The sequence below is a fragment of the Cyanistes caeruleus genome, chromosome 1, assembly GCF_971803275.1.
Source record: "Cyanistes caeruleus chromosome 1, bCyaCae1.hap1.1, whole genome shotgun sequence".
Lineage (NCBI taxonomy): Eukaryota > Metazoa > Chordata > Aves > Passeriformes > Paridae > Cyanistes > Cyanistes caeruleus.
Genome location: NC_141701.1, coordinates 70,562,869 through 70,590,803, shown reverse-complemented (window position 1 = coordinate 70,590,803; position 27,935 = coordinate 70,562,869). Strand labels below are relative to the sequence as shown.

Genomic DNA, 27,935 nt, shown 5'->3' with positions numbered 1-27,935 from the left:
ATGTTTTAAGATTGCATTTTCTTTGTTTCCCTTAATCTAACGTTGCAAACAGCTCTGTGGATGTCTGAACAAACGAGGGTCAGAGAGGGAAGGAAAAAGAAATGAGAGAATGGGAAAGTGGTGGCTGATAGCTTTCTTTGGTTTGTGAATTAGTCTCATTAGGCTTTACTTTCAATAAGGAAAAATTGTGCTGAAAGCAAGTACTGGCATAACGACTTGACAGGAAAGGAATGCAACTCTTTATTATATTTTTCAAAGTGGGATAGGACAAGAGGCAATGGGCAGAACTGATAAACACAAAGTTGCACCTGAATATGAGGAGTAACTTCTTTCCTGCGGGAGTGACCACACCGGAACAGGTTGCCCAGAGAGGCTGTGGAGTCTCCTTAACTGGAGGTATTCAAGAACCATCTAGACACAATCCTGTGTACTCTAGGATGATCCTGCTTAGTAGGGAGGTTGGACCAGATGACCATTGTGGTCCCTTCCAACTTGACCTATTCTTTGATTCTGTGACAGCCAACTGTGTTTTTAATGCAAAATAACGTTTTTGCTAGACAGGATGTAGCTCTTAAGATAATTCCAATCTCCTAGAAGATGAAACAGAATGCAACTGCATAGTAACATGCTAAATATAATTATTCTCTTTTTTATGATGTTTTAGGATGGTCTAAGTAATTTTGTCCTGCAAAGAAGCATTTAAATGATTCTGACTTCTGGTTTAATTTAAAAGTATTGTTAGAAAATTGTGCTATTGAGTATTCACCAGATAGCAATGTGATAGAGATAAGAGAGACAACATTTACCAGTGGTATGTCTGCAAGCTAAAATCCAGAAAAAGCCAGTAGTAAGAATAAAATACTGGTTTTCTACATTACAGCATGTATTTGAAAAAACAAATTGTTACCTTAGTTGCAATAGAAAAGTTTGAACTTTCCCATCAAGGCACTGACACCAGGACACATGATAATCTGGGGGAGAAGAGCTGAGTGTGTTCAGAAACATTAAAGACTTTTTTAATGTGTCTGTTCTTGGCTGCTGCCAGAATTGTCGTAGGTGACTTCTGCAATTTTTCAATGCCTATTTTCCTCAGATTTTGAGACTCAGTGCTGAAACTTGCATGCTAGTGAATTGAACTAAAGAGAAATTGTATAAATGCATAATTTTTTTAAAAAAAAAATCATAATATTGCATTCAGTATATACACATTTTCCAACTACTTGATTTCAGTGTGTTACCTCACCTGTCCCTTCTGTCATTATGTCAAAAAATAGTGCCGTCCCTCAAAGAGGTCCAGAGAGAGCCACTGCATCTGATTTAGACTTCATGGAAGAGATAGAAGAACTTGCAAAGGAATTTATTGTTACTACAGAGAAAGCCATGGCCTTAGAAAAGCTATGGGAAGAAAACTCAAGGGTCTCAGGTAAGCTGTGATTTTTCTAAAAATAAATTTCTTTGCCTATTGGTTAATGACAGCCATCAAACAAAAGAATAGTTTGACCTTAAAAATAAAATTATGCAACTAAAATTTTAGCTGATCTAAAAAAACCCCAACTTTCATGATTACTAACACTGTGGCCATCAAAATTATCAGAAAAAAAATGTGGCTTTCTAAAACTGCTCCCTTCTATACTTGAGAATTATGAAAACGCTGAGAGGAAAGCTAAAAAGATAAGGATTATAGTCAGAGTACAAGGTTACTTGGTCTATTGTGCATTCAAAACTCCCTCCCCATATTTTTCTGTTGTACTAAAGAGTATAGGAATGGAAAACAGTAAATCAGCAGGAAAACCTGCTGACCTTAGGTGACCTTCAGTCTTGCACAGGAAGAGTGAGACTGGAAATAGCAAGGTCTGAGTCTCCTGTCCCATTTCCACCCATATTGCACAGCCTTTTTGCTGTAACAGGGGGGCATTGAAGACCTCCCACTACCCTATGTCTCTGGCTGAGTTTTCAAGGAGAAAAATCTAGGTGAAACTGTAGTTTTCATGCATGGCTGTCTAGTAGCTATGACATTCATCTAGTGTTGATATGATGATTTTGCCTCACTAAAAAATTGAACAGTAAACAATGTATTTTAAATTGGTTTTGTGATTACAATAAAACTATTGGGAAGCACAGAAAATCAAATGGACCACTATCTTTGGGATATTAGTTGCTTCTTGTGCCTTTACTTTTCTAAAAACATCCTTTTTGCGCTGCTTGCTCTTGCTTATTTATAATATTTATTCTTCTAAAGTTAATAATGCTTTTCTTTAAAGGAAAATATTTAATTTTACAGGGCTTCCTAACATCACAACTTTTCTTACTGTAAGTATTTTTTACATTCTATCTATTTCTAGATTACATTTACATTTCTAATCTATTTCTAAATTACAGTTCTAGCATTTGAGGCATCTTCATTATAATGGTTAGAAATTTGTATCCTGTCATGTTTAAGTAAACTATCTTAAATGTGTTTGAAGGAAAAAAATAATGTCTTTTAAATTTGATAGATGTTCAGTGGTTTCTAGATTACTTATTTAAACCAATCTAGGTTGTTTGTAGCTAAATTCTACAACTATTGGAAGGGTATTTACTTATTAGGAGTAATTTAAAAGTGCATCTTGATTGTTACTGCTACTTCATGAAACCTAGATTTCCGGTTTATAAATTGAAATTAGATGGCATTTTTATAATAATATTTTAAAAACTGTTCATAAGATCATTGATTGAAATGAGCTACATCAATATGAAATTTCTGGAATGGAATGTAGAATAGGAATAATGTATTTATTCTTTATTAAGAAAATATTAAGTTGACAATAGATGATCATTATTAGAAACAGCTTGTATACACAAGCTTATTTTTGTATAAGGTCATGTCACTGCTGTGAAGAAAAGCTCTAGTGAGACATTAATTTAAGGTAGCAAAGACTTTATAATAAAAAACTTAAACTGATAAGCAAAACTGAGTTTTGCACAGCCTTCAAACTGTTTAGTCCTATGAAAGAAATTGTTTTGTCCCAGGCAGTTCATCTTTAAAAAGCCATTCTTATAAGTTATTGAGACCCCCACAAGCCCTGCAAAGAGTTGTGAGGCAAGGATGGCAAGGCCTGGACAGGCCTTATACCCTAGACTTAGAAATTCATTGCGGGGCTAAAGAGTTTCTTGTGCTTGAGAACTCGAAGATAATCCTTCCTTTGCTTACACTTCTGAGCAGAGAGATGCTTTAGCTTTACTTCCAGCTCTATTTTTCCATCAAATCAGAGAGACGTATCAGAAACAAAGCTTCCATAAGCTCAAAATACCACCAAAATAACATGGTATATTACCAAATCTAGAGGTATGTTTCCACTTTGTAAAAAATATTTTGAATGGGTTAAAATTCAAGAATTCAAGAGTGTCAGGGAAATAACAGGCACCTGCTTGCTTTTTTTTTTTTTTTTCCTTTTTTCTGTTATTGGAAGTGTTGCATGTAATTTTTTTTTTATTTTTTCCACCTAAAGATGGATTTGAATGAAGCAGAGAAAATAATTTCTAGAGCAGAAAATCTGTACAAACAACCATATTTCTGGAACCTTCTGCATTCACTCCCTCATCTTGAAATGAACAGCTTTTATACAGAAGATGAGTTAGCTTCCATAACACAGTTTCTAAAAGTTATTCAAAAGTAAGTACTTTCACATTCTTGAAAGTGCTCTGATTCAAAATTTTATCTGCAATTCTTGTTCTTCTTACTGTCTACTTAATAAAATAAGCATCCTTAATAGTGTAAAGAGGCTAAAATTCTCTCTTTACCAGATTTTGCTTTTTTATAAAACTGTGTTAGGAGTTTTCACCCATACTAATTCCTTTATAAGTGTGTTTTACTGTTTCTACTAAACTCAACAGTAATGCCCTAGGAGTCTTTGATAAGCAGCTCAATGTTAGCAATGCCTGAAATTAGCCCATCACATAATATGGCTTTGAAACTTGTAATGTACTTTGGAGGTCTTTGAAAGACAGAACATATACATATGAATATAAGAAAATAATAATTTTGATCCTAATCAGATCTGAATGTATGTAACATTTGGTAAGCATCAGGAAAATTACTCAATTTTGTTTCATAAGCCTCTTGTTATCAAAATAGCTTTAGGTATTCTCTTGCAAGAAATGAAGCAGTAAGAAAGAGTTCCCAGAGATTGTATTCTGAATCAGGTAAAGGACAGTTGAACTCAGAGGAAGACATAGAATTAAAGCATAGACCAAGACACATATCTACAGGAATTTTCCTGTAGATATAAGTAAAATGTATGTAGTAAAATAAGGTAAGGTAAAGTAAAATAACGTAATTGTTAGGTGAAAGTTAGATATGTGTTTGCCAGGGTAGGCAGTTTGTTGATACAGGTTGATAGGCAATTGTCATTTTAGTCAAACAACATAGTTATAAAGCAAGAGAAGCCCTCTAAACCTGAGTGCCTGTGCAAGACTGGCCATGTACCTCACCAGCCTTAGGCCATGGGGAAGCAGGGGCCCTAAGATCATGACCAAGAAATTACTGTGCTGTTCTGCCATTCTTTATCATTCCACTGTCTTTTATTTTAAATTTAAAAAAACCCAAACCAAAGAAAAACAACAAAAATAGCTCCCCACGCAGATAAGAAGGATATGATCACATAACTTTTTTTCAAACTGGAAAATAAGTCTCTCTTACAATATGCGGATTGCACCTATATTGGTGCTTGATTTTCAAAACTGATTTGTTTTTCCCTTATGCCCGAGTAATTTGTAACCTTATTCCATCTTGTTCTCTGAGGTATTAACATGCAAAACTACACAGGAGACTCAAATGTTTACGTATGGGTTTTGGTGTTTCCATTTGCTTGGGGATTTTAAGATTTCCCTTCAGTGACCCAATTTACCCTCATTAATGCAATTTGGAAAGCAAACCACAAAAACCCCAATGCTTGTTTCTTGACTAGTTTCACATTACTATACTACATTCTAGAGGTCCTTTCTAAGATAGAATTTAGGTAGGTTCTGGATTTACATTTCCCACTTTCTAGTCTGTACCATGTTTGTTGCATCTCTCAGAGATACTCAACAGAGACTTCACATCTATGTGACTGGCTTTGGATTTTTGTGGTTGGTGTGGTTTGTTGTTGGTTTTTCTTTTTTTTGTTTTTATTCTTTTCATTCAAACAGATGATCCACTCTGGAAAACTGGATTCCTATTTGCATCATAAAAAAGGATTACTCTGTGGGAAATAATTAGTAAATTTGACATAAATTTTAAGTAGTAAGTTACAGTTACATTAACAGGGAAATTTTTTCACAGCTAAGGTGACAGAGACTAGTAAGAAATTCAATAGATATATTTTATCAATGCATTCAGTAATGCAATTTGTTTAAATTCTTGTGAGAATAAGCATTATGTTGCTTTAAAAATATTTTTCCTGCACATTGGAGGGAAGTAAAATATAAGTATTCTTTGTTGATCCTGCCTTCTTGTGGGGATAAAAAAAGAATGTCTCTGGTAGTTTTACTCTTATTTTTCCCTGCAGCTTTTTTAAATTTTTTTTTTTTTGGTTGTTGTTTTTTTGTTTTAAGAGTTCATTGGTCCTCTCAGGACACATTTCCTTAATGGAAATTGACTGATACTTTAACTTTAAAATCTTAATTTGTGTTTTATTTTTTTTTAAACTCTAATTTTATAAAATACTGGTTTTAAAACAGTAAAAAAAAAGTTTTATTATTCTGTTGCTTGAAGGTTGTCCCTTTCCACCAAGTCCTTTCAGGTTTTTGGGTGTATAGAGAGCTTGATTTTTGTTTTATTTTCCACTTTCAGTATCTTAGCATCACTGAAAGATTTAGCTATGATGCCACTGGGCCAAAGCTTCTATGAAGTGGTGAAAAGGGGACTGAATTTGACTGCTGCATCAGTACATGATAGGAGCTTAAAAGGTAAGACATTTTCTTCAGATTTTCTTTGAACTACCTCATTAGCATGCTGGAAATATATGATAGTGACTTTCTTCACTTTCTGTGAAGTTCCTGATGTGTAGGGACTAAACTATATTGCTGTAGTGCCTACCCAGTTTTTTACTGATGTGCTTTTTAAATACCAGTACTAATAACTAAATATTATAAGGCTCTGGCAACTATCAGATAAGCAAAACATCAGATAAACTGGTCTAGTACATAGTGTTTAGAATGGTCTTTCAGTAATGAATTTTGGAAAGAGACTGAGTCAGTCTGAGGGGGGACACTTTTTTTTTTCAAGGGACAGTTTCTTCCATTTGATTGGAGAGCATTTTGTTTTGGACATGCATGTTAAGCATTATGACTGTTTTACTTTAAGCTTCATTCCTCTGTTCTCATAAATTCTGCTCTCAGCTAAAGGGTTATATTTCTCCATCCGCTGCTTCATTATGGAAGATGAGTTTAATTGGAAAAGGTAGGCTGGCCCCAGGAAAACAAGAAAAGGTCAGAAGCAAGTTTAATGGGCAAACTGAAACACAGTGCAGCTGTCTGCTTGGTATGGAAGGTCAGGCTTAGAGTAATATGCAGTCCAAATCCCACTTCACCTGCAAAAATGAAGGCTGATGTGGGACAAAGGTGACATGCTGGGAGCCCTCGCACAGAGGATAAACTTGATTTCTCTGAAACTCCTGGTATTCTCCACTTGCTCTTAATCTCAGTAGTAATTCACATCCAGTCCATACACACACCTTTGCATGACTCTGTAGAGCTCAGAATGGCACCCTACTGAGTTTGCTGGAAATCACTATGCAGGGGCATCCCACCATAACCATATCGACTGCTGAAATGTCATCACGTTAACTGACTATACCACTAGTGTAATCATGGATTTTATCCTAGGTAGATTGGTGTTCAGGTGCACACATCGTGCTGCCCCCAGAAAATCTGGGAACATGGTACTTGGATCTCAACAAGTGTGAACCACCAAGAAACAGCATGAATAAAAGGAAATAATTACATAAACAAAATATTCCCTTTCTTTCAGGTTTTCAATACAATCTTTCTCTCGGGGATGTTTTGTCGAATCTGCTTGCTGTGAAAGCAGAACTTGAATCTAGGTTTGGTTTTGATGGCCCTCGTGTTGAGAAGCTGCTAAGTTATACAGCCCAATTAACAGCGGTAAATAAGTTGAAAATTTTGGTGTCCTACTCTTTTTTTTTTTATTATTTGAACCCTAAATTTATTTTCCTGTATTACAGAAGCTTAGCTTTGTGAAAAAGCTACAAGGTTGTTAAATATCCTGGCTTCATTCCCATCCAGTGAATGTATTTAGCTTCAGCTGAAATCTCTGCACATGAAGATACTGATAGGTCTAGTTGTGTATACTAATGAATTTATGCTTCTCTGAAGTCACAACTGTGTATGGCAGAGTCCTGAGTTTATTTTCCAGTCCTGTAGAGAATTCTGTGGATTGCTCCGCTAATCTTTTAAACCAAATCCTTGATTTGAGTCTGTCCGGATTAACTTGTCTGGTATAATTTTTTAATTTTGCTGGACAAAGAATGCCTGTCTCTTCTGTGTATAAATTAAGGGAGACCAAGAGTCCTTTCTTTTCAGTTTTTCCATCTTGATATGAATATACTAGACTGAGTTGTCTCAGTGGTGCTTAATCAAATATCCTGGTGATGCATCACATTACAAGAAAATCTTTCTTCAGATAGTGCATTCTAACCTGTCCTCTAGCCCAAAGTGGTGTGTTGTGGTGGTCTGGTTTGAACTGAAGAAAACTGGAAACATCTTTTGAATTTGTACTTAGGTCCACAGTTTCTTTAATGGAATATGTTGGTATTTATGTGAAATCTGTTTGTTCTTTGCAGAGCAGTAAAATTTAGGGTTATATTCTAGAAGAGCTCATTGTAAAAATAGCTGATTTAAACAAATGGGTAAATTATAAAAAAAACCCTTGACTTTTGAATGGCTTTTTAATGAAATGTGAGTGGTGGCCTGTTTGATCAAATGAATTGAATTCAACTGCATCTTGGTAGCTATGGTTGACTACGAAATCCCAAGCTGCTCAGTTGCTAACTATTTTAACTAGCATCTCAGTATTTTGTGCTTATGTTAGAACATTGAAGACTATCAGAAACTATGAAAACAAATATGGAAGCCTGGATAATGCTTATTTCAGGCAATGTATCTAATGGCCCATTTTGTTTGGTGTCAAAACACCTGCAAAACTTTGTATGAATTCTCTGGTCAAAGTTGAAAGGAGCAAGGATGTAAAGTATCTCAGAAAGGCAATAACAGAATTAAAATATGTGGCATTATTATTGTGACCTTTAATAGTATTTATAGGTTTGGGACTATTTAATCTTTCATCACAGAATTTAAAAATTAGTCTATGAGGAAAAAATTCCGTTCTCTTGGCCACTCTCTTGAAACCAACCAACCTTGATTTAAAATTAGTCTGCTGCATGTAGTCACTGGTTGAGATGTATCATTGTACTAAGTGCTTTTTATATCACTAATTTTTATATTTGTGAAGTTGTTTCAATATAGTTATTCTACTGTAGGGGTACTGTATCATAGTCAAGTCAGTTTAGCACCAGCCTGAAAATTATTGTACAAGTAGGAACAATAGTGTACCTACAAGATGAAAACTCCTTGCATATACAAGTCTCATCATTCTGACCGTTGTATGAGCAGCTTAATGGGGCCACTGTATTTTATACAGCAACCTGCATGTGGAGTACTTTGAATTATGTGCCTGGGAATATGAGGCTGGGTTAAAAGGGCTTTGTTCTTGCTGAAGAGACTATGTGTTATTTTCACTAGATAAGTAAGTTGATAGGAGAGATAACGCAGCAACGCACTTGAAATACTCATCAATTGCTTTTGTCTTTGCCAGATTCCCACAGGAGAGACACTGGAGCAGTTTGTGTGCTCTGCTCTGGCTTTCGTCCCAGAAGATGAAGCAAACGAAAAGCATAATGGAGAGGGCTGTAATTCTGCACAGCATGAGGCCAAACTGTATCTTGTTTCTGAAGTCAGCAAGTTCAAACTCTATGCACAGGTAATTTTAATAAGTTAATAGACTGGATGCCTAGTTTTTGTATGTACGTTGTCAGTGGTAACTCAGTTAAAAGTTCTAAGTTATCTATAAAATGTTGTTTTCATGAAATTTGATGATAAAATGAAATAATCCTTATAAAGAATCATTGTAGTGGAAGTATAATCTATCATCATGTGTCCACTTAATCCGATTTTCTCATTAATGGAGATTCAGATTTGAAATCTAATAGGGAATGTAATGAAATATACTGCAATGCCAAGACCTGTCAGAGGAAACTGTTTACTGTTCCAGTAAACATTTACTGTTCCACCTGAGACTGAATGTTGAACAAACCTGAAAATTGACTAGACACCTCCACTGATAAATAATTGTGATGGATTGTCATTTAAGAAACAAAGGGAAACACCTAAGGAAGTTAAGGCTGCTGGAGGCTGATGGGAGTTTTTCTCCTGGCCAATAACTGGCCATTTCTGAGAACTGACAGTAGTTTTGACCATTGAAAACTGAGATCAACCTGTGAACACCACCTTAAGACCTAAGCCCAGGAATTTCTTTTTCTCTCTGGTTTCCGGCTTTGAAGAGGTAACAGAGCTCCGGTTCAGCCTCCTCCTCCCTCCCAGGCCGGACAAGGCCACAGGGGGAGCGGGGCTGGCCGGACTTCTGCAGTTCCCAGGGGGGGATGGAGCTTGTGAAGTGTCAGGAGCCCCATCCCAGAGGGCTCACTGGGCCTTGTACAGCAGGGCTGCCAGCCCAGGCTGGTCCCTGGCTCGGCTGCAATTTCTGCCACTGCTGAGTTTCACCAGAGACTGCCGAGTAAGGGGAGGGAAAGCCATTGGCCTGCGGTATGCTGAGATAGTGGCCACACTCCCCAGAGCAGCCATGGAAAATCTTCTATCACAGACAGCTCCAGCTGCTGCTCCAGCAGAGATCATGAGACCATCCACAAGGCCTGGGCAAGACTTTAACCCTTTCACTACCCAGATGAGACTTGCAGATTAATCCTTTTTCCAGAGAGAGGAGAAGAGTGAGTGATCAACATGTAAAGGGACAACATAGACTATCAAAGACAGTGAAGAAAATAATTAAGCTTCAGATGGGGGAGAGAAGGAGATGCCTTAATAAGCTGAAATATTCTTTTGCTAAAACTATGGAGATGGACAATAATGTTCTGAAAAAAAACTCCTTTAATTCATGAAAGTATAATTTGGGGGGAATGGAGTATTTCAAAGTGTGGATCTAAGCAAATGGTGAAGTAGATGTGATCCTATGAGATGCTGGAACAGAAAAAGGAGGTGATAGTTGTTGAAGATTTGTAGCCTTTAAGAGACAAAGAGAAAACTTCTGTCTCCAGAGATGATCACAGAGACAGATGAAGAAAACTTTTGGCTTTGAATAACTCATCCTTAAAATGACACCCCTTTTTGACTCATGGCCCATGAACACACCTCAGAGTGGTGTGAAATGGGAGGAAGGAACTGATGGCAGAGTTGTCCGGGCAGCTGGCATCAGAAAAATAGAAAGCCATGAGAAAATGGTTTTCTTGTGAAAAACTCCATAGATTAAGAAAAGACAACTTCTTTTTCTCTACAAAGTCTTATGAAAAGACTACAGCAAAGCTGAGATTGTTTTAACCACCAGGCTTTTTTTGTCTCTGTGTTGTCATGTGAACAAGAGAATGGTTGGGTAGTGAGGAAAGAGGGTTTCTGGAGGTTTTATTCTGGTTTCTTATTCTTGTAGTTCTGTTAATAAACTTTCTTTATTCCTTTTAAGTGTTAAGCCTGTTTTGCCCTTCTTCTAATCCATATCTCACAAGAAATGAATATATTTTCTAGTGATTTTTTAGCTAATGCTTTAAAACCACAACAATAATTTATTTATTATCCCTTTGTCTCTGACAATAATGGCTGAAGCAAGATAAAAGTAAACCTGCAGTAGAGCATATTAAATTCTAAACTGACAGAACAGCTTGGCATGCATTCTCTGTAATGACATGTGTTGTTGCATGGATGAAATAATTAAACATTCAGATGTTTCCTAAGAAAAACACCTAGCTACCTTAACACTGGTATTTGTTTTTATACTGACATATCATATTTTTCTCCATTAAAAAAAAGAAGAATCATGTATCAAGCTGCTCTGGAGATCTTCGTAATATTATCTAAAGAAAACATGTAGAGCTTCCTGTGTATTTCCTCAAAAATGTGATCTCTGAGAAGGTTTCCCTGTTGTATGATGAAGTAGGAGGTAATAATTCAGTGTGATTGCCAAAACAAATTAACTAGTTTCTATGTAGGAAAATCCAATAATAACTTCAGCCATGATTTTAAAACTCTTAGCAAGGATTGACATTCTTATTATGGGAACCCGGAATACTGTAAGCTGCTGGCCAGTGTGAATTATCTTGGTGAACAGAATATCTCTTAGAGTAAATCTGTTGTATTCACTTGGCATTAAAAAGAAAGGTAATGGTGAAGGACAAGAGTCAGTAATTTTGGCCTGGCCTCGTTACGCTTATTTCTGGGCTTCGCAGTGGGAGCATGCAGGCTCCTTCACCATCTCTGTATTATGGGACTCCAAAAATATTAAGGCTGCTATCTTCCATCATATTTGCAGTGTAGGCAGAAGTCTAGTAAAGGAAGCCTGAGTAATTGGCTGTGGAGGTCAGCTTTTGGTTGATTTCAGCCTCAGTCCATCTTTTTTCTATTCCTGGGTCTTTAGGCAAGGTCAGCACTACATAGGATGTCAGCTGTCTGTGTGCTGCAGCCTGTTACATTGACAACTCGCATGCCAGTCAAAATTGTATTGAAAATCAACCTTTGTCACATTAGTAACTTCATAGTCTAGAGAGGTTGTTAGGGAGACATTTTGGTATTATTATTGATTGTGTGAATTTTTTTCAAGACATGCTAATTCTGTGTACTGCCTAAGTAAGAAAGCTTTGATTAATGAGATGTTCTGTTTTGCATTCAATCCTCTAGATACTTGACCAATGGCTTGGCAGCAGCAGTCTCTCTCAGAATCTCCTTTTGGAACTTAGAAGAATCATGGCTGATTTAATGTCTCAATTTCTAGATGACAAAGAAGTCAGGAAACTATTTTCAGAGATAAATACCCTGATCCAGCAATGGAATGAGAAATCAGATGCCTATTTTTCAGAAGGATATGTTTCATCTCATGATTGGCAAGTTATACTTACCTTTCCGCAACTTCTCTTAGAATAGTAGATCAACCTGAATATTTGTTTTCACTTTGCATTTAATTGATTTCTGGTTTTTTGTCTGTTATGTGTTTTTATTTTTTATTCTATAGTTCAAAACCTTGTATGCAGTCAAATGATTGTGCTGATGCTTACATGTTCCAGAAAAGAAATTTTTGCTTCAGAGTATATCTTTCAACAGGCTCAGCAGAGGATGTGGCTACTACATGATCAGGACTCACAGGAATCAGCAGCTATGGATAATTGGCATTCTGAACTAGGACCTGAATTCTTTATCTTGTTCTGCAACAAAGTTTAATTCCCACAAGAGTTGTAGACTCTAATACTTCTCATGTATAGCAAGTCCAGTGCATGTGAAATAATTAGAATTTTTATTGTAGAAGTCAACCTCAGTTGTGCAGGAAATCTTATAACAGAAGCCTACAGCAACAGCTACAAACTATGGAAAACAGTTTTAAACACATAGAATAAGTTGTACATATGTAGTTTGCAATCTCATCTAGGGCACTCTGAGACTATGATTTCTTTGGATGGTTTTGAAGTTGAAACTTACAGTTTCAAGTTCTCTGTTTGGTTCATCACTTAATGTAAATGTAAACACTTTATATGAAGGTGTGGCTATAAGCCCTTTCTTATTAAGAATATGTTTTGTCAAACATATTAAGAATATGTTCGAATCTTCCTCATCTGACAGGTTCTACAGAGGAGTTAAGTTGTACATAAAGGGAGTTAATGTTTGTCAGAGTTGGCAGAGCCTCAAGAAAGGTCTATGGCAGAGCACAGGAACTGATACTTTCCTCTTTCTAACTACACACTGGATAACTTGCATTGCTTCCTGAAGTTATAATATTGGCCTTGGTTTCTCACTGCTTCTAATTACTTGTTCATAACAAACACTGTAACTGGAGGAGATATGATTCATGCTATACAAATCAACATCTGAGGGTAAATCTGAAAGAAATAATCCGTTACCAACTAGTAAGAGAGATTGCAGTCAAGTTTTTCAAAAATTTAGTAGGGGGTTTTGAAATTTGGTTCTAAATTATAAAAGGAGACTGCTGTGCTGCTGCAGTTGTAAGCAACAACAAAGGGTTTTTTAGCAGTTTTACCCTTTTACTTGCAGTACACAATGTTTCTGTGCTCTAACTCTGGTGATTGCAGTCTGGAGAGAAAGAAAATATATTTAAGGAGAAAATATTTTCGACTTGAGGCCTTTACATTCAAAGATTCTTTTTTCCATGCACCTCCTCTTGACTAATCTTAGAGACAGTAATTGTTTTTTCTTTTGATAAATAATACTGACACAATAGAAAGATCAGTTGGTGCATTCCGATTTTCACAGTGATTTCATGTTTTTGTTGATACTAAAATAGCAATGTTCAGCTATCAGGCAGTCAACTGGTACATTCCTGTCTGTAAAATAATTAGTCTGTGAAACATAAAAGCCTTGTTCTTTTCAGCAGATGAAAATGGGGTGTACTCAAAGGTGTTGGACTCTGTGGCTTACAAGCTTGATTGTAAGTCCTGATAAATGCACAATTCTTTAACTGCTGTCTACATTCAGGTTTTTATTTGAATGAAGTTGTGACTTTCCAGTAGGTTTTTTTCACATTTTTTGAAAACCAGTGCAATTGTCAAGTTTTGCTAATTCAGATTTTGTAGTGACTGCTACTTAAGTTATATTTGGAATTGTCTTGAATTAAGTAAATAAACCTAGATTCTAATATTAAATAATATGTAGTTAAAAACATTCTTGTCTGTCTGCTAGGTAACTAACAATAAAAAAATTTGCTGTTAATTTTTCAGGATTTTGACATCTTTCAAAGCGTTTTTGAAAACAGAAGAAAACTTGAGGATTTCTGGTGAAAAGAAAAGGGTTCACCTCTTTCATCTTGTAGAAGTCATAGAAAAAATTATGTTTGATTTCTCATTTTCTAAAAACAAGTCTCTAATTGAAAATGCCTTGAATAATGCAATTACGTGGATAAAAAATTTTACTGAGGGGGAGGAATCTGCCACCAATTTCTCACTTGCAGTTTCTGAACTTTATAATGAGCTACAAAAAGATTTCCAGCCTCTTCAGAGTTTCTGGACAAAAAAGAGGGCAGAACTTTTCTGGCATACCATAGAAATTGTATTCCATGAACTTGATTCTAGGGTTTCTTTGCTGAGTCAAGTAGAAGAGGAAGAGTTAATTGAGACCTTATGTAGAATTTTATCTTCTATTACAGAAAATAAAATCTTTAATAGAAGTATGGCGTTGCTCAAAAATACCCTGACCGATTGGCCAGAGTTAAATATTACTGCTTTGGACCACTTAAAGCATTTAAGTGGACACTTCCAAATAAATCTCTGTGAAGTTAGATCTTTGTCTGGTGATCATGTCAATGTGTCATTTAGCACAATTCCTGGAGTGAGTAATACCTCTTTATTTCTCTCAAATGCAACTTTTATGTATAAGGTGCAAGAATTAGGAGAAATTGTGCATGATTTCCTCAGAAATATCCAAAATTTAAATGATACTAGTGTGGCCTCATTTGTACCAAACATTTTCTCTCTGTACCAGAATTATGATCTGATTTTAGATATTAAAAGCAATAACACTCTGTTAAAACTTCTTTATGAGACTTCAAAAAGTATGTCATCTTCTCAAGTATGGCATGATTTGCAAAATAAGGAAATAGTTTTTGACTTTCTTTTTGAAACTTTCAATCTTCTCTGGAACCTCACCAGTAAGTCCCTCTGTGAAAAGTTACTATTAATTTATAACTACACAGTGTTTCAGGCAGAGTTCCTTGTACAGAATGGAAAAGAAGATATACAAGTTGTTTATGACACTCTAAGCAGCCTTAAAACTTTATTTATAGATGAAGAGCTCCAAACAGCTGCCTTATGTTATTTGGAAGAATTTTTTGATCTGTCTCCAGAATGCCTGGTAAATAATGTGTGTGCTGATTTTTATCTAGAAAATATGAGTTCTGAACAACATTCAGCAGAGATTTATAACTTATTTCTGCTTCCATTGAACAGTGTCCTGTCTAATGTAATAAACTGGGGAGATAAGATAAGTGTGCCTTCTGCTTTGCACTGCACTTTTACATGGCTTCAAACGTGGACAGAGATTTTTGAAGAAGCATCAGAAATCTTAAATTTGAATTCAACTTGTTTTGTCTGCCTAAGAGATGATTTGACATATCTCTCTGAAAACATTTTAAACATAACTCAAGATGAACTGTGCAATAATACAGCTATGGCTATTGTTGAAGCTACAGGAACAGCAATGAAGCTATTAAAATTTCTATTTCAGGAACATGGCAATTTAAATGACTTGAAAGATTTTGAGGCTTTCCTTGTTAATCTTCAAAGGGTAATTAACAATGCATTTGATGTCACAAACTTGCTTAAAGATAGGAGTTTAGAAAGTGTTTTAGAGACAATGGGAGTTGCAATAACTAAAATGCAGAAATCCATACTGAAAATTGTTAATGAAGAGTTTTTGAATTTATGGCTTGATGCTTTCATTTCAGGAGGTTCTGAAGGAGAAGATAAGGGTGTTAGTGTATTTTCCATTGGAAATTCCCTTTCTACTGTTCTTAAGCTCTCCCAAAAGGAACTTGAAATTATGGTCACTGAGATAAATGATACATCTGCTTTTTTAAAAAGTGTACTTCAGGACAAATATGTGGTTTGCATCAGCATTTTCCAGAATATTACCAAACTAATTTTGGATAATACTCTGAAAGACGTAGGCTACTTGCAAACAAATTTTTCATCTCATCTTAACTTCTTTCTAAACTTTCACAGTACAATGGATGAAGCAGAGGATTGTAACACATGGATACATGGATTAAGTAATCTCATTGAAAAATACAAGTCACCTTCCCACCTTGAAAGTGCAAAACATATTTTAATTCTTCTGCAGTCTCTGGGAAATGCTGAGACAGATGCTAAGCTAATGAATGTGATGGACTTTGTTAAATTTGTTTTTAATTTGATACTCCCTGAATGTTCCCTAGGTGGTTCTGATGTGATTTGTGTAAGTGTTTATTTCAATATCATAGCAAAAACTTTGAAATTTATTCTCCCTGAATTTTATGTGAAAGATGTCATTAATGTGCTTGAACTTATTTTTAGACTTTTAAATAATTCTGGAGAGCAAATACAAACTATTGTCAGTGATTTGTTTGGGAGTTCATTGTATATGTCAAATAAGACCCATTTTAGTCAGTCAACCCGTGGTTTTAACAGGACTTCAAGAATGCTCCTTAATCCTTTTCACCACATTCATCTTATATCAGCGGAACTTTTGTTAGAAATTCAAAGTCTTCTGAAAAATGAGACTTTTGAAGTCCAAGAAAACAGCTCCTCTCATTTGGACAAGGAGATTGAACCTTTCTTGCATGGGAAAAATATCAGTTTGCTGATGGAATTCTTTCAATATATGATTAGAAAACTTGACTCAAACTTGCAGAATGAACACAAAACATTTCCTCAGAAACTGATAGAAACAGCAGGTCTGAATATTGAACTGGTAAGGAAGGTACTTGAAATTTTCAAGACTCCTACTTTTACTGTCTTTCCATTAAGAGATGAAAAGGAGTTTCTAAAGCATATGGTTGCCTTGGTGCAAAATGTGAGAAAAATGGATGTTGAGTTTTTGATAAGTAGATTCAAACAGGTCCAGGAGAACCTAGAAAATTTATTTAAAAATATCAAATATTTTTCTCTTGCGAACTCTGAGTTAGGTACTTTAATAGACTGGTGGGATATACTTGAGAACGTATCATGTTACTGGAACCTGACTGCTGTACAGCAAATAACACAGCTTTTTGAACAAGATGAGCTCTACAATACTGAAGATGTGTTCAACATCCTCTTTGATGTCATCAGCCTTACAGAAAGACTGGCTCATGGAAACATTACAGAAGCACTTACTGAAATATATGCTTTCATAGTGACTCAGGAAGAAAAAATGCCTCTGTTTACTGATGAGGAGTTCTCAACCCAAATAGATAGTCTTCTAACATTGCTGGAGACATTGGCAGACATCTCTGATGAATCTGGAGAGGCCTCTGTTTGTTTTTCTGCAGCATTCTGCTGGACTCTCACAACAGCAACACCTCAGAATGATCCCACTGTTAAACCTTGTGACTTTGTGCATACCAATTCTACTCTTCATTATAATTCAGTCATTCAAATCATTAAGGAGCTTAAACTCATCACTCTGGATGACAGTTTTGCTTGCTTTATGGAGGACATTCAGATGGATATCACTCGCAATCTGACTTGCTTTTTTCATCAGATCAAAGAATGGAACTCTATAATTTTGAAGTTTTCTGAGCTCCATCATACAAATAGCTCAGTTCTCAAAGAGCTGCTAGATTTTTGGAATAAGCTATCCCTTTATGCTGTGCCACTGCAGGTGAATAATACGCACGCAATCAATTGTTCCTCCACACCTAAGAGCCGAATGGCTTTACAAATTATAGAAACTCTGGACAGCATTTTGGCATCGGATGTGGAGATGGCCAAAAGTCTTCTTGAACAGCTGGATAATCTTTATGGTGGCCTAACTTGGAACAGAGAGTCAAGAACATCATTTGAGAGTGTTCTTACTAACGTGAAGGATATGACCAGTGAAGTTTCTAGACTCCTGAATACTGAAGCTGTCCTTTCTTTTCTTTCTGTAATTCAGCCTTTAATGTCACTGTCATCTATTGGAAACCAGACACACTCAATGCTTATGACAATATCAGCTTTAAGTGGGAGTATCAATATAGCTAACAACTTTGAGAATTTATGGTTTCCTGTAGTTTCAAGCAAAGAAAATTTATTGGTGAATTTTAGTGTTAGACACTTACTTGTGGTGATAGATCAGGAGTTTCAATTACTAAAGTTTGCCACTGGACAGTCCTCTTCAGTGGCTTCTGATGTTTTACTAGAGCAGTTTAAGACATCATCTGTAGATGCTATATCAAGAAATTTTGAAGATATACAAGACATGGTGAAGAGCGTTCTATGTGACTGTAACAATAAAAATTATTCTAAAATAATGCATACTCTAATTCTCCTTATGACTAATGAAAGTTCATCAAATGACCTACTGCTGGCTGTCAAAGATGTTATTGCCTTTCTGGAGCTATTCCAAAATAAGTCTAAGAAGGACTACACTGGTATATTGTTTGGTGATAGTCATTTTAGCAGAGCAAAATTGAATAATACTCATGCTGCTTTTTCAGTTTTGCCTAACAGCCTCCTTCATATAATTGCTGATATTGATCTTGTAGAAGAAGCTATGCGTACAAACAATACTAAGCTTCATAAAGTTGACTTCATTGATTCATTTTTTTATAATGTACCATATAGAGACATTTCTACTCAGTCTCAAAGTAGAAGTCTGGAGATCATACAAGAGATTTTGCAAATAATATTTCAGTCTACTGCAGAACGTGACAGGAATAAAATAAAACTCTTATTAATGAATTTGCATAAGGATGTAATGGCAAAACTAAGGTGAGTGTTTTCCATGTACTCATTTTGGGAAGTGTGCTGACAATGACAGAAGGACTCTCTGTTTATGACCAACTCTATCAGAACTTTTATTAAGTTAATTAGTGTTTCATTTCAGATTTGTTCCAACTTATGTTGTTCATACCAGCCATATTTGGTATCAGAACACATTGTGTGGATCAAATTATTGTGTTTAGTTTATGTTTAGTATATGTGTTTAGTCATATGTATTGACACTTGAACTGGTTTCTTTGGAACTATTCTAGAAACAATTATTTTGAATGTACTTGTATTTTAAAATCCTTGCAAATCTGAATACTGAACCCCCACTAATTGGCAGGCAACAGTCATTTTTGCCTACAGAGCTAAATGTTGAGGAATTCTTGGGCCCAATTCTTTGTGGTATGCATGGAGGTTTTTTTCTATATCCAAATATAGCTCTACAAATTTCCTTTAACTTAAATTTGTTGATGTCTTATGGTTATTAAGTTGTTAAATTTAACAAATCCACTATCTGAAGGAATCTTGAGTCCATGGTCACTTCTGCCTGATTATTCAGATCAGAAATTCAGAAGCAGAGGAAACTGCTTCAGAGTTACTGATTGTTTACTTAATAAATAGGCTGCTGGACTGGAGTTGCTGCATTTAAACAATATTGAATGAGCCCACAATTAGTTGCTCCAAACAGCTCTAGGGTATCTTGCTGGTGGTGCTACTGGTCCACTGACATAAACCAGCTAAGAAACAGCATTGTAAAGTTGATGCTCTGATGTGGTATTTTGACCTTCGTGATTAATTTCATGCAAATACATAAAATCATTGTCCATCAGGGTCAAGTATTAACCTAATCTGTTGAAAAATACCAAAAGCAAGTACTAGAAAAGTGGTTTATTTTCTCCTACATGCTGATTATCTGCTTTTTACCATCAAGTCAACTTATTTTGGGCTCTCAGTATTTCTGAACCTATTACAATTTTGCTTATTTTGTGACGGTATTTTCTAGCGCACCTGGAGTATATTTTTCTAACAGGGAAGTATTATATTCAGTTTTTTAAATAGTTAAAACAAATGTAATAACTCTTAATATTGAAATCCTTGTGTGGCTCATTGAAGACTGCATTTGTGCATTGTCAGTTCTTGAAATTTTTCTGTGGTACCCTTGGAATGAAAATAATGTTTTCTTATTGATGTTTCTACAGAGCGTCTAAAATCTGCAATATTCTTCAGGAAAGTTTATACCCAGATAGCATCATATTATTGCAGGAATTGCAATTTGCCATTTTGAATATTCTCAAAATCTTTTCAGGTTGGTTACCACAGTATTGACTCGGAGTCCCTATGTATTACTGCTGTTAGGTTAAGGCTTTACTCTGATCAAACTTTCATACAAATAAGGTAATTTGGGTGATGCCAAGCAAGGCAAGCATACTGATGTCTAGAAATTAAACCAGCAGAGGCACAGGAAAAAAAATCTGATTGCAGATCATACAAAGGAATGATTTCTTTCTGGAGTGTTCATGTAGATTTAAAATCCCAGTGAAAGCAGGAGATCTTGCTGCTCCTTCTCAGCTAGTGAGCTGAGTCAAGTCACAGGATCATTTCTTTTAATGAGGCGGACTTGCCACAGGGCAGTGTGTAGTTGACAGTAAGGAAAAATGGGGCAGGTATTTAAAGGAAAAAGCATCTTCCATTTCTGGCCATGTCACACCAGTGAATTTGCTACCTGTAGCTGAAAACTTCACCTTCAGGTGAAGGTCTGTAGAAATGGTGACTGCATGCACGGTGTCTGCACACAGAGCATAATGGGACCCTATTTTCTCTTTTACTTCTCTTTCACTATTTGAACGAATTGTTCAAATTTTAATGTGTTACCTTGTTTTATTCCTTATGTATATGCTCCCAAGTTGCGTACTTCAAGAAAGGCTCTATTTTGACCTGAGTATAATTTCATATTATATTTTCTTTGGATAACAAATGCCAGTGCTTTTCAAAGCTCATACTTTAGCCAACTATGCCCAGAATTGTTTGCAAAGAGCAATTATGAGGCATTAACCTGCCCTTCTAGAGCAAGGGATGAGATCTGGAATATTTTATGTCAAATGAATTTCCAAAAGAGTATAAGATGTGATTACAACCCAATTTTGACTGTCTTCTCCACTCTCCTGTGATGGATGTAGTTCCAAGGAGTAAGACATGCTTATTTCAATCCTCTGTTTGTGGGAATGTTTCATTAGTTACAAAAAACATTGTGAAACCTAATGAGAAAAGATGAAAACTGCTTGATTTGGTTTGATTTGAGGAATTGTATTGTATTACTTCTATGAGCAAGATCAAGGTTTACTTGTTTTAGAAGCAGTGTTTCATGTTTATTATTCTTCCTATTTACTTAAGAACCAAACTTAAGGAAAAAAAAAAGAAACATATTTGAAAAAATTGAATGAGAATTCAGCAGTCAAGTCAAATTCTTTCACTACTATTCTATGTACAAATCCACTGCAGCCAGCGAAACGGAGGCTTTTTCCAAGGATGTGGTGCAAGCTGCAGGCTTGAGTAGAAATAGCCTCCATGGGTGACTATCATCCTATATGGGTTCATTATCCTAAAATATGGAAAATCTTATGTAATGCTGTTTCACTCCCCTAGGTTTGAAAGTTACTGCTCACCGAAGGGTTAATAACACCCAGGTGTTCCTATAGGGAAATGCTATCAGGGGAGCCTGCCCAAGGAAAAGGTAGATGTGGTTAATATACTCAGCTTCTCACAGTTATGCTTCTTGCTCTTGAAGAGCAAATATGAAATTTTCTACTCTGGTTCTGTATCAGGTAGGGATGTTCTTATTACTGGTCAGGAAAATGTAATGGAGAAGAGTAACTGAAATTGAATCAAACCAGCCTGCCTTGTCCTCTGAAATGATACATGAATTTAGTAAGAAATATTTCTCTGTGGCTTAACACATCAGATGTTTCTTGCTTTTAAAAATTTTTCTATCCCTTATTAGTTGGGTAACCTTTAGTTAGTTTTCAAGTTCTTGGGTTTTTTTAACTGATTAAGTCTGGACATTTTCTCTTACAGAAGAGCCCATTGTCTTTAGCAACATTTTCTGTGCCATTAAAAAGTGTAAAGATGGATTAATGAGTCACTTGCTCCTTGCTGTCTTTGAAGGGATTGCCGTGGTTCAAGATCATTTTCAGGTCGGAATGATTCCCTCACTGTTGCCCTGAAAACTAAAGCCTTCTGATAATGTTTTCATAGTTTTAGTTACTTTCCCATGAAAGTTTTATAAATGTAAGTTGTTTATGTTCCTTCTAAGAAACGTCTTTTCATGGACATTTTGCATGACCAGTGTGATTGTAACTTAATTATCCAATCCCTGGTCATTGTCAAGAATCTATAAATACTGGAGTCACAGAATAAAGCTTCTTCTTTCCTGTTTTAACACTGAGAGGCATTCATGTGAATCAGTTTGACTCCTTTACTGAGACCCTCACCTACAAGTGTACTTTACAACATGCATTAAACTTTGGAAACTAATGAAAATTTCCTTTTTTTTCCCACTGTCTGAATGAAAGTCCCCACAGTGGCTGTAGAAACCTGAGGCTTAAATAGCTATAGCTCTGATAATTTTGATAGAGATACCCCAAAGAAATTCCTAAAATAAAGACTGGTGAGCTTTACAAGCTGTAAGTATGACTCTGAATTATTAGAAGTCCTATAACTAGAATAATTGGATTGTCAATCAATGTCAAACAGCAGCCCATTTTTAATTTCTTTAAATTCTGTCATTCTGCTAATTTAATGAGTTATAGTACATTTATATTATACATTTAATTTATACATTTATATTGTTTTATATATTATTTTATTTTTTTACTTTTATATATTATTTTACTTTTAAACCTTCACAGGAACATTTGTGAAATTAAACTGGAAAAAAATAAGCTTCTTGGCTAGAATAATTCTGGCTAAAATAGCAGTTATGATTACCAGTTGGGTTCAGTCTGTTTTTCTTTAACATGAAATTGTCAGCAGGTGAGAGTAATATTTGGCATATAGAGACTCACCTAGAATTGGAAGCAGGCCTTTGGATAGCACATGTATGTGTACACAGACAAAATACTAAGGTCATGCTTTTTAGCATAGAATTTGTCTTCTCTTTGTTAAATAGCTCTGCAGCTTTGTCTATGTGGACATTTCTCTGATCCCAACAGCATGTAATAAAGTAAACAATGACAAATGTCATCACTCATATCTCAAAGCGGATTTCTGTAGGCCAAATGCATTTGTGTAGTCACCACCCTTCTCTGACCTAATTCTGAAAATATTAAAAAAAGCTTGGCAAAATCAAAATTATAAGTATTCAGGAGAAAATAGAAAAGCGCATGCTATACAAAGCATAATGCATGAAAAACTTTGGATTTGAGGATCCAAATATTTTGTTTTGTTGAATGGAAACGGATGTTCAAAACAATTTTTTTAAAAAAATATAAAAACGATCAGACTGAAAAAAAAAAGACAAAATGAAAAAGAATAGTTTATTTCAGGTTTGAAACTAATTTTAAAAAGTTGGCATTTTTATTAGTAGATGACTCTCCTTGACCAGCTAGTCTTAGTTCCCAATCTGATTGTTTCCAAAACTCAAATAATTGAAAATTCCTTGGTTCTTGAAAACATTTAATCTGGCTTCAGTTAATCATACAATGACTAAGAAAATATTACCTTACCCATATTCTCATTTGAAAATAAGAATCATCTAGTAGCTGAGGGCTGCTACTTCAAACTATAACACAATCTCATGAATTTACTAACCATGTGATCATTGTGTTCTTCAGGATGTTAGAAGATACTTGCCTGCTTTCAACAAGGGGGATTGTGAGAGTATGGTACATATAAACCAAAAACTTTCCAATGTTTTGGAGAGCCTCATGGAAGCCTTGCAGAATACCAACACTGACAACTGTCAATGCCAGCTAATGATGGGGAACATTCAGAGACAACTGCAAATGTAAAACCTTTCACATTTTGGTACCCCAAATTGTTCATCATTGGTGATGTTATTCTCTGCATATGTCTGTGGTCTAAATTAAGTAATTACAGGAGAAATACTGTCTTTTTAAGCTTTGTTCATTTAACTTAAAACTGAGTGGATAAAATGTACAAATTATTGAAGTAATTTAGAATAACTGAATATTTCTAAAAACCCTTATATTTTTTGCCAAGCACTTGCAGCTGATCTTGCTGCTCCACCAGCTGAATGCTTTGGATTGCAACTAAGAAAATTTTCAATTTCCTGTGACTTCAGTTAGGTCAAAATTTTGATATCTAAATTTTTTATTTATAGCTCTTTTAATATGGCTTTTTCTCTCAATAGCTGAATATCTTTTTGTGAAATATTAAGCAATCAGATCAGTTCAGCTGTTTAAAGAACTAGAAACACAGTACAGTGATTGTAAACTGATGGGATTGAACTCGAAACAACTTTCTGATAGTTGTTATTTGCATGGGGAAAACAATTAAATTTTAAGTAAAGCTGCTACTACAGAGTATTTCAAATTTGCAATCAGCTAGAAGTAGACATTGTTGTAATTGTTTCTATGCTGGTTTGACTGTTGGATTGTTTTCATAACAGGCTTGAATGGTGTCTCTGAATTACAGTAATAATACAGAAGAACTAGAGCCTAGATGCTGCTCCTAAATACCAAGGGCTCATGTCCAGTTTTGAAGAGAAAAATCATATCTAATGTGTGCATACTTTTTATGACTTATATTAGACAGACTTTTTTTTCATCCTAAACTGCAGCCATTTCTATCTCTAGGTTTTAAAAATGTGCCTTCAGTAAGAAACATGGAAGTGAGATATTGCTAGACCTGTCCTTCTCTGTAAGCTATGAGTTTGCTACTGTTAGCCTACTGTTTACTAGGGCACTTAGTCATTATGGGAATCTATCTCTAAATACATATATATATGTAGAGATATACCTGTGTATCTCTATATATACAGTCTCATTTTGGCATTAAATATGATGACCATTATACCATATAAATACCAGATGAGAAGGTCTGTAGAGGTGCTGGCTACATGCACAGTGTGCGCACACAGAGCATAATGGGACCTATTTTCTCTTTTAGTTCTATTTCACTATTAATGTTAATCTTTATACGTTAAAATGCCAATGACTTGGTTCTGATAACTTGTGAAACTAAGGCTATTATTCCAGGGTGACTGAAAATCTGGAGCTACAATTGTTGGAAAATCCAGCAGCACCTTTCTTCAGCAATTTTAATCTTGTGAATGGTGGGTTCCAGTTTTCTGCATTTTTTCAGTAAGTCACTCTAGTGTAATTTTGTAGGACAATAACTGTTTCTTTGTTCTTTCAAATTCAAAGGGATACTGTTTATGGAGACTATTGACATAAGCCAATATTGTCACTCACAGTGAATTGAATGAAAGGGATACAATCTGTAGGAAGTCTAATTAATCAATTTGATGATATCAGTACTATTTTTTCCTCTTCCAGATGTGAAAATCAAAGATTTTGTGCAGAATATCACTCAGTTAAGGCTGGACATTGGTTCTTCTGTCAATATTTCTGAAGAAACTGTCAATACCCTCTTAGAAGTCAGCGTCTCTTATTCAGAGGTAAAAGATCAAAAAGAGGTGTCAAATTAGTGGGTCAACCTATAACATGGTATGCCAGCTGAAACAAAACAAGCCATGTTGTTTGTGTGGAATATTACAATTTCACTTACCACTTCCATGTGAAATACTCCAGGAATTTTAGGACTTCAAAGTAATAATGTGATGCATTAAGAGATCAGTTTTATAGTAGCACTGTTCCTCTGATCTAAATGGCACTGCTTCATTACTTTCAGCAGTGTATTACCCTCTAGTAATGACACAGAATTTGAGCTTTGCTGTCTTGGTATTGTAGAAAAGATGTGAGTTTCTGGAGATATAATTTTGTACCTTACCATCTCCCCTTCTTGCAGCATGGAGTTGTCTTATGTATATATTTTTTAAATTCTTTTGTGTGCTCCTCACTGTTCTTGCATTATCTGTCTTGCATTACTGTCTTGCTTTACTTTCACTTTGAGTTGTTGACTCTTGAGTATTTTAAGTTTTCTGAAGGAAAGGTTGTGTCGTACCGTTGCTTTTGACTGTGACCCCAGTGATGACTAATAGGTTCTGTCTGCTGCGTCTGTTTAAGAGCTGAGGGTAAATTTGGTGTAAATTGATCAGTTCAGTCAAGCAGCCACTGGATGGCAGTGATGTTCCACTTTCAGAAACTACTGCAAGCTCTATTCGCATAAGGTGCAATATTAAAAATGCAGTTCAGACAATCGTAACTGCTTATAGGTGGTTTGTTCTGCTTCTGTGGCAGTGTGATTGCCTTTATTGTTAGCTTGCTATTGTGATACCACTAAATGGTAATGAGAGAAGTCATCTGAAAGCAATTCAGTTAAATGGGATTCAGTACACCTTTGCTCCCTTGGAATAATAATGCTAAGTCACTGAATTGTCAGATTACTTTCTGTCCTTACTTTTTGCCAGTCATATTTAGAGTTTAAACATATACACACATCTTGCATTTGGATAACTATACAGAATTTTTTGTTTGCTCAGTGCTTAAATCCTTCCCCAGTCCAACTGGAGCATTAAAAGCCTGTGTCTCTTATTGATTAGGAAAGCTACACAAGTACTTTTTAGAGCTATATTTTAAGTATACCTATTATGTTTATTGTCTATACAGCCACTGTCTGATAACCTGATGATAGCTATAGGCCCATTGTAGCCCTATATTTCTGTGATTATATACTACTACTGTGCTTGTCTCTGGAACAGTAAGACTAAGCCCAGGAATTCTTTGTGCTTATTATACTTACCCATAATTTCTGCCATGATGTTACATGCTGGCCATGCTCATTGCCACGTGATGGAGTGATCTGAAATCACTTGAATTCTATTACCCAAAGACTATAAGCATAAATTTACTGAATGTAGGAGTTTGGATTAGCTCTGATACTCAGAAAGCTGCAAGGAAAGTTCAGAGTACCTAAACCTAGGGGATAAAACAAAAAATGTGTTAAAATGGCAATGAAATGGTGATATTCATGTGAGGCACATTTCAAATAAATTTCAAATTGCATCACAGTCAAATTTTCCCTCCAGCAAGAAGTCAAAATCTGTATCATCTTATGCTGCTCATAGAATTATGTTCATTGAATGCACACACAAAAAAGTGAATCTTTAAATATATAGAAAACCTTATAGAATCACAAAGGCAAAATTCCGTTCCAGAATGAAAACCAAAAAATCGAATTACTAAGTTGGAAAATAAAATGTTCATAGGAGTTAGTGTTAAATTGCATATCTTGACTGTCTTGCAGATCTTCTACCTGACTGGGTACTGTCAGCAGCAAGAGATACATTCAGTGGAAGTGGTAGAGGTGGATTCTGTCCTAAGAAGTACAATGGAGCCCTGTACTTTGGCTTCTACAGGCTCCTAAAAAACTTGTAATTTTTCTGGACTTGTTGACAATGGGTAGCTAAGAAGTCCTGAGATATATGGACTTCAAGCACTTGCCATTATCCAAGATGGTTTTATTATAGTCTCACCCAAGGTCTGCTTTAGGCATTTGTCCCTTCATCTGCTAATAAATAATACTTTAAAGCACTGTTTAACTGAGAAGTGTGAGCTGGCTCACACTAGATGTTGTGTCGTATAGGCATCCCCAAGTGTTAAACTTGTTTGTCCTTTGAAAGAAGGAAGGTGCCTCCTGAGAATCAGATCTTTTGATACTGTTTTCATAACTTCTAGCCACTTTCCCAGGGAAGTAACTATAAACATAGATGTTTGTTACAGTAAGGGTTGTTAGAATATTATTAAGTTATTTTATGTTAGTAGTTGATAGCTTGGAATGTACCTTTCCCCCTCTCCAAGTCGCGGCTTTTTTCCCCTCCCCTTTTCTCCCGGCTTCTTGCCGAGAGGCAAGTTACTATGGTTACCTAAGTTTTCTTCCTCAGACCCTTCTGTTTGTATCCTTGCCACCGTGGAGGGTCGGGCTGACGCTCCCCTCCCGCTCGGCCCCGCAGCGTGAAGCAGCAGGAAGCCCGAGGGAGTGGAGAAAAAACTCCGCTGGTATTTCCAGCTGCTTGGAGTTTCTTTAGCCCGGGAAAGCGCGGGGGTAGTA

At 35.7% G+C, this 27,935-nt stretch overlaps 1 protein-coding gene and 1 long non-coding RNA gene across 2 annotated transcripts in view; one reads left to right on the top strand and one right to left on the bottom strand.

Annotated features, from left to right (window-relative positions):
• The window catches only part of LOC147655578 (ATP-binding cassette sub-family A member 13-like), a 40,603-nt gene extending 18,729 nt beyond the window's left edge, over nucleotides 1-21,874 (top strand). The window contains exons 4-14 of the mRNA XM_086897643.1: nucleotides 1,275-1,423; nucleotides 2,282-2,310; nucleotides 3,489-3,652; nucleotides 5,813-5,928; nucleotides 6,992-7,125; nucleotides 8,855-9,019; nucleotides 11,998-12,200; nucleotides 14,043-18,749; nucleotides 19,946-20,052; nucleotides 21,390-21,477; nucleotides 21,819-21,874. Coding sequence (XP_086753769.1) covers nucleotides 1,275-1,423; nucleotides 2,282-2,310; nucleotides 3,489-3,652; nucleotides 5,813-5,928; nucleotides 6,992-7,125; nucleotides 8,855-9,019; nucleotides 11,998-12,200; nucleotides 14,043-18,749; nucleotides 19,946-20,052; nucleotides 21,390-21,442 — 5,827 coding nt within the window. The 3' untranslated portion in view covers nucleotides 21,443-21,477; nucleotides 21,819-21,874. The remainder of the gene's footprint in view (nucleotides 1-1,274; nucleotides 1,424-2,281; nucleotides 2,311-3,488; nucleotides 3,653-5,812; nucleotides 5,929-6,991; nucleotides 7,126-8,854; nucleotides 9,020-11,997; nucleotides 12,201-14,042; nucleotides 18,750-19,945; nucleotides 20,053-21,389; nucleotides 21,478-21,818) is intronic.
• Nucleotides 21,875-22,603: 729 nt separating this feature from the next.
• On the bottom strand, nucleotides 22,604-26,803 carry LOC147655577 (uncharacterized). Its single transcript, XR_015289239.1, has 2 exons — nucleotides 26,628-26,803; nucleotides 22,604-25,953 (listed from the first exon to the last, which is right to left on the bottom strand). It is a non-coding gene; the product is annotated as an uncharacterized LOC147655577 (long non-coding RNA).
• Between the last annotated feature and the right edge of the window lie 1,132 nt (nucleotides 26,804-27,935).